The sequence below is a fragment of the Sabethes cyaneus genome, chromosome 1 (assembly GCF_943734655.1).
Source record: "Sabethes cyaneus chromosome 1, idSabCyanKW18_F2, whole genome shotgun sequence".
In the NCBI taxonomy this organism is placed as follows: domain Eukaryota; kingdom Metazoa; phylum Arthropoda; class Insecta; order Diptera; family Culicidae; genus Sabethes; species Sabethes cyaneus.
Window position 1 is genome coordinate 78,410,490 of NC_071353.1, and position 11,328 is coordinate 78,421,817.

The following is an 11,328-nucleotide window of genomic DNA, read 5'->3' on the forward strand; positions in this document are numbered from 1 at the left end:
GTTCGAGTGAAACAAAGCTGGCGTTGCCAGCGGTCGCCCGAAGGGCATCGAAACAATACACAGCTAAGCGATGACGTCTGTGATATGCGGAGCGTGTTCGCTGAAGATAGCAAGTGAAAATGATCGAGTATATTGTTATGGAGGCTGTGACAAAATACTGCATATTAAATGCTCTGACTTGAAATCCTCTGCTATTACTGCTTTGAGTGAGAATGTAGCACTGAAATTCATTTGCTTCGACTGTCGTAAGAAACAACTCTCCTTGAACGATATTCAGAAAAAATGTAATGAATTACTCGACTGTCTGACTAACGCTCATAAACTAAATGACAACATCTGTAGGCAAATTTCTGCTAATATTTTGCATGAAACGTCAACCTTACTCGATAACAAGCTGAAAGCCTTCGAACGCAGCTTTAGTGACCAATTGACCGACAAACTGACTGCTATTCTAAAAGATGAAACCGTTGCAACTGACGATGTTACCGATAAACCATCTCAACGTTCCTACGCGGCTGTTACCCGCTCGAATCTAAACATTCCGTCGACGTCATCGAAGCGAAAAGCAGACAGCACGCCTACATTTGACCAGCCAAGCAAGAAAAGATCAAATCATGGCCCTTCAGCTCTTATCGAAGGAGGTTTACCACAGAGAACAGACATCCAAGCGAAATGTCCCCACTTGGATAAAACTTATGTCAAATTAGTTGGGAAACTATAGTGATGGTGTCGCTAAAGACGCAAGAAATTCTACACTAAACTCACAACAGCTAGCTTCTGGCGCTAGCATAACGCATATAGTCCATATATACTAGCGCCAGAGGAGCCAAAGGTTGTCAGTGTGCAAATCAAATAAATCATTTAGTTGGGAAACTATAGTGGTGGTGTCGCTAGCATATTAGGTGATCTTAATTTGAAATTTTATCCAAGAATTCCCGAAAAATTTGTTCCTGAATGGATGTCTGTTCTCTGTGGGTTTACTTCGTTCAGGCAAACGCCGCATCGCCAGTGCCCCCGACCACGATAAACACTGTGTTTCGGAAAACAATGAAACTGACGTGCAACAGCGCCCAGCTGTATCTATCCCTTCTGCCAAGTCTAAGCGAGTCACCAAAATTGAACAGTCAGTGCGTATTAAACCGAAAACCGCTCAAAATGCAGAGGCGACTCGACGTGATATTTGCGACAAGCTCGATCCGGTTTCTCTTTCTATAAAGGAAGCTTACTACACGCCAAATGGTGAAGCTGTGCTGACATGCGATTCACCGGCTTCATCAGCAAAGCTTTTAGAAACTGCAAGCAAGTCGCTCGGTGAATGCTATCACACCGAAATGCAAAAGGCATTAAAGCCCCGAGTGAAAATTTTTGGCTACACTGAAGAACTTGATGAAAATAGCTTGATAGTCAAACTGCGCAAACAGAACGATATTCCCGATGCGGCCGAATTGAAAGTCATTCGAGCGAAGTCCAATTTTGCGATTGTTGAGACCGATTCTAAAACTTTTCAAAGCTTGATCAATCTGCGACGCGTGAACATCGGTTGGGAAAAATGCAGAGTTATTGAATACGTCGATGTACTTCGCTGCTACCGCTGCTCCGAATATGGACACATTGCGTCTTTATGCACAAAACCAGTATGTTGCCCCAAATGTGCCGAACAACATGAGCGAAGGGATTGTACCTCCGTTTTCGATAAATGCGTAAACTGCAATATAGCTAATTCTACAAATCTTCAAAATGATGCCGAACCGCTTAACATCAACCATCCCGCTTGGAGCGCACAATGTCCAATTCACCAGCAAAGAATTAAAAAAAAGCGACAGCGTATCGATTATTCACCGTAGCAACGAGCACCAAACTGTCCAACACGGCCAGCAGCCCATTGTTTCTACAACTCCATGCACGTGTTCGACATCGCTTACATATAGGCAATAACAATTTAGAGTCAGTGACAACTCCTGCTCTGTCAGGTAAAAATACTTACAGTATATGTCCTGTTGAGGCTAGGAAAGATACCGCACCCCTTGTCAAAATCTTCGACTTCCAGTTACGTGACAGCGCACTCATAAATTGTGGATCGGATCATCTCTGCACGCTTGAAAATTTGCATAACGTACCGCTCTCCCCGCACTGCTCGTCAGGCAACCAGAATGTTGTAATCATCGGAGTAAATGAGCCAGATGAATTCCCTGCTCTGTCAGGTAATGAATTGCACAGTATATGTCCTGTCGAGGCTACTGTGTTACCTGACTCACTGCGAATATGCGTTGTGTTCGCGGGATCGTGTTGGTTCGAAAGGTTTCGAAAAATATCGCCTTTGTATCGAAAACATCGTTAATTTTGATCACTAAAAATAACGTACTTAAACGTTATATTTCAAGTGCGAGTAGTACGCAATAATTGTATTGTGAAACTGAATTGTTATTTATGCAACTTTTTACAAATTAAATGCTATAACAAAAGCACAACTTATAAAAAATCGTTTGTTATCGATATTGCCTGCATATGCGTTATAAACGAATAAAACGTATGGTTACGTTTTATTCCAATAATGCGCATATTCGCAGTGAGTCAGGTAAAACAGTAGGTCGGATTCTGCACCTCTTCTCAGTGATATAAATTTTCAGTCCAACAACACCGGAGTGCTGCCAGCTGAGCCCGATCGCGTCATCAGTGTGATGTATCAAAATGTGAGGGGATTGCGCACTAAGATCGACGATTTCTTTGTCGCGGTTTCAGATGCTCAGTATGACGTCATTGTGCTCACTGAAACTTGGCTCAATGAGTGTTTTCATTCCGCTCAACTATTCGGAGACGCATACAATGTATACAGGAATGATCGAAATCCGTTCAGTACAGGAAAGAAACGAGGAGGTGGTGTTTTGATAGCAGTTTCTAATCGATTGAATTCGCAAATTTCTTCCACTCATGCTTCTGACGCTGTGGAACAGCTATGGGCCAAAATAGTCGGCTTAGACAGAAATATTTGCCTAGGTGTTGTTTACATAAGTCCTGATAATTCTACCAATGTGTCTTCTGTCGAAGCTCACATTGACTCCGTTTTACAGCAAACAAATGCATTGCAAGCCAACGATATCCATATTATCTTTGGTGATTACAATCAGCCAAACTTGTCGTGGATAAGATGCTCAAATGGAACGGCATATCCCGATCCCAGTGCGTCAGCCTTTTCTCTCGCCAGTGCTGCTCTGATCGATGGATTTACTCTCTTGAGCATGAGACAAATGAGTACGGTTATTAACAGTATGCGTCGCACGTTGGATCTAGTTTTTGTGAATGACGAAGCTATTGATGCCTGTACTGTAACCGAGGCACATGAGCCAATTATTGAAGCTGATCCTCTTCATCCTCCGCTTCTGCTAACACTTCGCATTTCACTGCCAGCATTGTATGAACCCTTCACAGTGTCCAATGAATTCAATTTCAGTAAAGCTGACTTTTCTGCGTTAAACCAATCGCTGTGCACTGTAGACTGGACTGTACTTGAGAGCTTTTCAGATGTGGATTTTGCAGTTGATCACTTTAAGGGGAAACCGAAAGTGGCTCAAAGATGGCTGGGTAAATGGCTACCATTCGAAGCATGTATTGTTTTGCACCTTAAAAATGCATCTGTATTGGCAGAGTACGTTTTCGCCACGTAATCAGTGCTTCCAGCGCTGTCATAATTTCCTAAAACTTGTAATTCAAGTTATCGATCTGCTAAGTATCAATAAACGCTCAGCAAAACATAATTGCTAATGGAAAATAAATTTAACTGATCATATAGATCATTACGTGTTCATAAAAGCGACCAATGTATAATTTGGAATTAGTTAATAGATATTTGGCTGCGCACATATTTCGTTGAACTAGCGATTTCCGAGAAAGCAGCAACACAGTATCAAACTTTCGTCACATCAATGAGCTTTTAAAGAGCTTTCAACTTTCGCCGCATCGATGAGCTTAGAGTGAGGTAAACAAACAAAACGCAAACGCAGGAATCAAAAACGCAATCCGATGCAAGCGGATTAATTAAACATACTAGTGATCCTACGCATTATTCAGTTGCTGCTGTTAATTTTGATTGAATCGGAACCCCTTGATAAAGAAAACAAACCCTTTTTCGGGATGTTTGTAGTCAGTGCGGTTGGCTGCGGATCAGCTGTTTATGTTTGCAAGCTCCGCTGTTTGACATATATTACCAATACTAATGCAATATTCGAATAAACGTTTAGGTTTTTAACGAACACATGAGCTGTACAGTACAGTGTTTGTCGCACTAACACAATAACGTTAGCCACTTTCGGTTCCGCCTTAATATGATGCTTAAGAGTTTTTTTTATCTACACGTACCAATTTCGCGGTCGCGCATGAAGCCGCCATGGTCTGACTCTAGACTTCGGATTTTAAAGCGTAAAAGATCGGCTGCCTTGCGAAAATATACAAATAGGCGTAATCCTGTGACAAAGCATGATTTCTCTCATGCAAGCAACGAGTATCGTACGTACAATCGTCATCTTTATTCCCGCTACGTTAAGCGCGTGCAAGACGGACTGAGAAAAAACCCGAAACGTTTTTGGTCGTTCGTGAATGAAAAGCGTAAACATATAGGACTGCCGTCAAGCATGTTTCTTGGAAATTGTGAATCTGACAACCAACAGACTACCTGTGACCTGTTTGCGAGGCACTTTTCAAGCGTGTTTAGTTCAACCACGGCCACGCCTTCCCAAATCGATGATGCGATGCGTAATGTTCCAGAAAATATATTTAACATTGGCTCTATTGAATTCTGTGAATCAGACATCATGACTACTCTTTCGAAGCTAAAAACATCATTTAGCGCAGGTCCTGATGGAATACCATCAGTGGTTTTGAAGAAATGTGTTGCCGCGCTCTGTAGACCTCTGCTACTAATTTGCAACATGTCTGTTCAACAAAATAAGTTCCCAGAGTGCTGGAAAAAATCTTTTATTTTTCCAGTATTTAAAAAAGAAGAAAAACGCAACGTTGAAAATTACAGAGGAATTACATCTCTATGTGCCGGCTCTAAATTACTGGAGATTCTTGTGTATGAGCTTCTATTCAGCAAAATGAAGTCATACATTTCGATGGAACAACATGGCTTTTTCCCAAAACGCTCTATTAACACAAACCTGTTGCAGTTTAGCTCGTTCTGTCTTCGTCATATGGAGAGTGCTGCTCAAATTGATACAGTATATACTGATCTTAAGGCTGCCTTCGATCGCATCGACCACCAATTACTGTTACGGAAACTCAACAGGCTAGGGGCTTCCAACGAATTTATCTGCTGGCTCCAGACATATCTGACGAACCACAGCCTATCAGTGAAGCTAGGTTCTACCGAATCGTTCAATTTCTGCAACAAGTCCGGCGTCCCACAGGGAAGCAATTTGGGACCATTACTTTTCATAATTTACTTCAATGACGTTTGTGTCGTTATTCCACCGGGATGCAAACTACTATATGCGGATGATCTGAAAATTTTCCTTGCTGTACGATCTGTAGAGGACTGCAAACAACTACAAGACCTAGTTAACCGATTCGCGGACTGGTGTCGCTTGAACAACCTTACTATAAGCGTCAACAAATGTTCAGTGATCACCTTCACTAGAAGTAAAACCCCAATTATGTATGATTATAGGATCGACGAATCTCTTCTTCAGCGTATCGCTAACGTAAAAGACCTGGGAGTGGAAATGGATTCCAAGCTCACCTTTCAAAACCACTATTCCAGTATTATATCTAAAGCAAACCGAAACTTGGGGTTTATTATGCGCTTAGCTAAGGACTTCCGTGACCCGTACTGTCTACGCGCCCTCTACTTTTCCTTAGTGCGATCCATTCTGGACACGGCCTCAGTTGTATGGAGCCCATACACACTTCTCTGGATTTCAAGAATTGAAGCTGTGCAACGAAGATTTGTTAGGCATGCATTACGATTCCTTCCATGGTCCGATCCATCAAATCTTCCACCGCACGAAAATAGGTGTAAACTGATAAATATCGACACCTTGCTTAAAAGGAGGGATACATCGAGAGCTGTTTTCGCTGCCAAGCTGCTAAAAAGTGAAATTGACGCGCCAGAAATTTTATCAATGCTGAACATAAATATTGCACCTAGACCACAGAGAACAGACATCCATTCAGGAACAAATTTTTCGGGAATTCTTGGATAAAATTTCAAATTAAAATCACCTAATATGCTAGCGTCCCGCACCACCCACCTCTTGTACTATCTTTGCCTGTTCGAAACAATACTGCCGTTGAAGACACCGTTGGTGGTGATATGAGTAAATTGAATTACAGAAAAATCAATTTTGCTGATTTGACCGAATACTTAGCGCAAACTGATTGGAGTGTCTTACTCGATTGCGATGATGTTAATGAAATGGCTTTACGGTTTTGCAATATCATTTCTCAGTGGTTGAGTAGGAATGTCCCATTTGTAAAACAGCCCGCCACCCCGCCGTGGTGCACCCCTCGTCTACGGCAACTGAAGCGGGAACGTAACCGTGCTCAACGTGCTCGTCGCCATCGGAGAACGCCATTGACTCAGTTCAATTTCAAACATGCTAGTGATAAATATCGCCGCCTGAATGCTTCATTGTATAAATCGTATGTACTGCGAGTGCAAACTGATCTTAAGAGGCAACCGAAAAACTTTTGGAATTTTGTCAACTCCAAACGAAAATCCTCTTCGATTCCTTTGAACGTTTGCTACGATGGTGTTGAGTCCAATTCAACTTCTGACTCTTGTGAGCTGTTTGCGAAATTCTTCGCTTCCGTCTTTGCTGATGAAAAAGCTACTAATAGTGATGCTGAAATTGCGGCTGCGCACGTTCCAGCCGATTTGGTGGATTTGGGTTTGTTCAGCATTACAACCGACATGGTTATAACCGCCACTAAAAAATTAAAGCGTTCGTTCTCTGCGGGACCTGATGGGATTCCAGCTGTAGTTTTGAGCCGTTGCATAGCGGTGTTGGCCAATCCTTTATGCTTCATATTCAATAAGTCATTCGCACAAGGAAGATTTCCCGAAGTTTGGAAGGAATCGTTTATGTTTCCAGTATTCAAAACCGGCGACCGTCTCAACGTAAGGAATTATCGAGGAATCACTAGCCTTTCTGCAGCTTCCAAACTGTTTGAGATAATTGTGAGTGGTGTAATACTGTCCCGCACTAAGAACTATATTTCAACGGTGCAGCACGGTTTCATGCCTGGTAGATCTGTTTGCACTAATTTGCTGGAGTTTACATCGATGTGTATCTCGCATATGGAGGACAAGAAGCAAGTTGATGTTATCTACACTGACTTGAAAGCAGCTTTCGATCGAATTGACCATGCAATACTATTACGAAAACTGTCTCGACTTGGTGCTTCCCAACAGATGGTTGAATGGCTGAACTCATACCTCAGTGGTAGGGTACTTCGTGTGAAACTGGGTAGTAGTGTTTCATCGGTGTTTACCAATAAGTCTGGAGTCCCTCAAGGAAGTAACATGGGACCTCTACTCTTCTTGCTATTCTTCAACGATATTGCGTTGCTGCTGGGAGTTGGCTGCAAGTTAGTGTACGCCGATGACCTGAAATTGTTTGCATCGATAGGAAATATAGACGACTGCCGCCGCTTGTAAGATTTGCTTGATTTATTCACTGACTGGTGTATACGGAACTGGCTCATTGTAAGCATAGCTAAATGTGAAGTGATGAGTTTTTACCGCATCAAAAACCCGATCACCTTTGGTTACACTATCGATGGTGTTGAGTTACGCAGAGTGGACCGAGTTAGTGACCTCGGCGTCTTGCTGGACACCAAACTGACGTTTAATCTACATCGTGAGTTGATTATCTCCAAAGCATCTCGACAGCTTGGTTTCATCTTTAAAATTGGTCGGAACTTTAAGGATCCACACTGTCTTAAATCATTGTACTGCGCCCTAGTACGTCCACTACTGGAGAATTGTAGTCTTGTTTGGTTTCCTAAACAGCTAACATGGAATCTTCGGATTGAACGTGTGCAACGGAGATTTATCCGACTAGCATTGCGACACTTGCCCTGGGAACATCCGGATATCTTACCTGCTTACGTAGATAGGTGCCGTTTACTCGACTTGGACACCCTTGAACACCGACGCAAGATGCAACAAGCAATATTCGTAGCAAAAACTATCAATGGCGAAATCGACTCTCCAAACTTGCTTTCCATGATTAATTTTTGCGCATCACAACGACCGTTGCGATCAACTGGACTAGTTCAAACGCAGTTTCATCGGACGGCGTTCGGATATAGCGAACCGATAACTGAATGTATCAGGACCTTTTCTAATGTAGAGGAACTTTTTGACTTTGGTTTACCGTCACACTTGTTTGCACAGAGATTGCGTAGAGCTTATTTAGAATAAGATTTTATTCATGTAGACAATTTTAAGGTCAGATGAATTATATATAATAAATAAATAAATAAATAAATAAATAAATAAATAAATAGCGTCACCACCACTATAGTTTCCCAACTAAATGATTCTTTTGATTTGCACACTGACAACCTTTGGCTCCTCTGGCGCTAGTATATATGGACTGTAACCGTTATGCTAGCGCCAGAAGCTAGCTGTTGTGAGTTTATTGTAGAATTTTATACGCCTTTAGCGACATCATCACTATAGTTTCCCAACTAATTTGACATAAGTTTTATCCAAGTGGGGACCTTTCGCTTGGATGTCTGTTCTCTGTGCCTAGACCTCTGAGAACCCGAGAATTTTTTCGTCCAGTATTCCACCGCACTACGTACGGAAAGCATGAGCCAGTTCAGGAAATATGTAGAATATTTAACAGTGTTTACCACCTGTTCGATTTTCAACAGTCATCAGACCACTTCAAATATAAAATACTTCAGTGTGATATTCTAGGTTAAGTTTGTGAAATTTATAATTGACAATGTATGTTTGTAATTGTATATGACGATGACTATCCACAGAGAACAGACATCCAAGCGAAAGGTCCCCACTTGGATAAAACTTATGTCAAATTAGTTGGGAAACTATAGTGATGATGTCGCTAAAGGCGCATAAAATTCTACAATAAACTCACAACAGCTAGCTTCTGGCGCTAGCATAACGGTTACAGTCCATATATACTAGCGCCAGAGGAGCCAAAGGTTGTCAGTGTGCAAATCAAAAGAATCATTTAGTTGGGAAACTATAGTGGTGGTGACGCTAGCATATTAGGTGATTTTAATTTGAAATTTTATCCAAGAATTCCCGAAAAATTTGTTCCTGAATGGATGTCTGTTCTCTGTGGACTATCTTTGTAATCCATGTTTATAAATCTGCACTGTGAATGAAAAAATGCTGGGTTTTTATGCCGATTTGAGAATGATGTTAAAGTTGTCAACTCAAATCGGCTTTTCCCACAGATACACTTCAAGAAGACTCAGTCCGTTGAAGTTGAATAAAATAAAATAAAAATAAAATAAAAAAAATAAATGATTCTTTTAATTTGCACACTGACAACCTTTGGCTCCTCTGGCGCTAGTATATATGGACTATAAGCGTTATGCTAGCGCCAGAAGCTAGCTGTTGTGAGTTTAATATAGGCGAGTTCGAGCAAAACTAATAGCAACCGCTCGCTACCTGGTTGTGATTATTGGAACTACAAAAAAAGTGCAATTCCCAAAATGCTTGCTGGTACCTATATGGAACTCGACTTTAAATGTAATATTTTATTGAATTACCAACAGTGGGAATGATGAAAATGGATAATAAAGGTAAGAAAAAGTATTACCTTTCACTTAATATATATTGTTTCTGTTTCGGGAGATTATTAGAGCTTCGCAAGTGTATTTATGTTTACGAACTGATAGGTTATATGTTTGGTTCTTGGTGCAGATTATGCTAATCACGAAAAAAAATTTGAAAACACATTGGAAAACACTGAAGACTGGAAATAATTGGTGATTCTCTATCCAGGATATGTAAACTTTACAGCTGACTCTATGTACTTTTGTTTCATGCGGTACAAAATCAAACATTAACATTTTTCTGCCATAAAGTTAATTAATTCGAATATTTTCACTTGCCTTAACGTAAATTAACAAATTTCTTCCAATATTTCGCTATCTAAAATCCTGACAATTGAAAGGGTTAATCAAAAACTGCATTTTATTTCAGCTTTTTTCAAAAATGTATGGAGTTTGACAGCGATTTTACTTTTCATCACTTTTTTTATGCAGCGCCTCTAAGCGGGCGATAGCTTGTCAAAAACGCCTATAGAATTTTATGCGCCTTCAGCGACATCATCACTATAGTTTCCCAACTAATTTGACATAAGTTTTATCCAAATGGGGACCTTTCGCTTGGATGTCTGTTCTCTGTGACACAGTAGCCGAACAGTGAGCAAGTTGACAGTTTGCTAGAAAAATCGGAAAAAAGTTCACTTCTAGATAGAATTAACAAAAGAGCGAATGTCGCAAATGTAAACAAACCGGGTGAGAGTTACTTTTTGCTGGACCAGCATTAGGGAAACCAACCAGAGCTGCCACAAATACAGATATTTGTGCATGCATAAATTTGGGACCCATCAATTATTTCAGTTGCTGTGATATTTGGCTCTACTAATGTTCCTGAAATATAAAGTACTTCATGAACTATTTATGTTATTTAAAAGATTAGATCGAGAAAATTAAATACTCCGGAGAAAACAGTATGGTCCCAAATTTATGCATGCACAAATATCTGTATTTATGGCAGCTCTGAAACCAACCCTCACTCGGTTTGTTTACGCTTGCGACATTCGCCCTTTTGTTAATTCAATCTTCACTTTTTTAATTTTCTCAATGTATTGTAAGTTTCCCACCTTATGATGAATATTAAACGAACCGAACCAAAATCGTCGCCAGATTCGTCACGAGTGCAAATTTGGTTTATTTTGTCAAGTAAATCAACGGCTCTTCCGCGAAACTAAAAAAGGATGTTCAATTCTTTTCGCACTCACACGAAATCTCATTGTGGATTGGCAATGCGTGCGTGATGTCAAAAGTAAAATATTGTGCTTTGCAAGAAATCTTTTCATTCTCGGAAAGTTCATAGCAAGCTGTCAAAATAATTCTGTATTGAGCGAAGCTGACGAATTTTCGTTAATTGAATATCGATATTTTTCACATATCGATACGTATACTCAGCTGAGAGCATAATCAGCAAAAATGCTCGCATCACGTGACGATCTGCATTTAACATTTGTTTTATAACACTCCGTTTGACTTGTTTTATAACGTGTTAACATTTACAAAGCTGTTATATGCATGCTGCAATTA

The 11,328-nt window shown here is 40.6% G+C and overlaps 1 protein-coding gene across 1 annotated transcript; it reads left to right on the plus strand.

Annotated features, from left to right (window-relative positions):
• The first annotated feature begins 6,409 nt into the window (after positions 1-6,409).
• On the plus strand, positions 6,410-8,926 carry LOC128745870 (uncharacterized). Its single transcript, XM_053842937.1, has 3 exons — positions 6,410-7,312; positions 7,409-7,584; positions 8,881-8,926. Exons 1-3 carry the CDS (start codon positions 6,410-6,412, stop codon positions 8,924-8,926), a joined length of 1,125 nt encoding a protein of 374 aa, XP_053698912.1.
• The last annotated feature ends 2,402 nt before the right edge of the window (positions 8,927-11,328 follow it).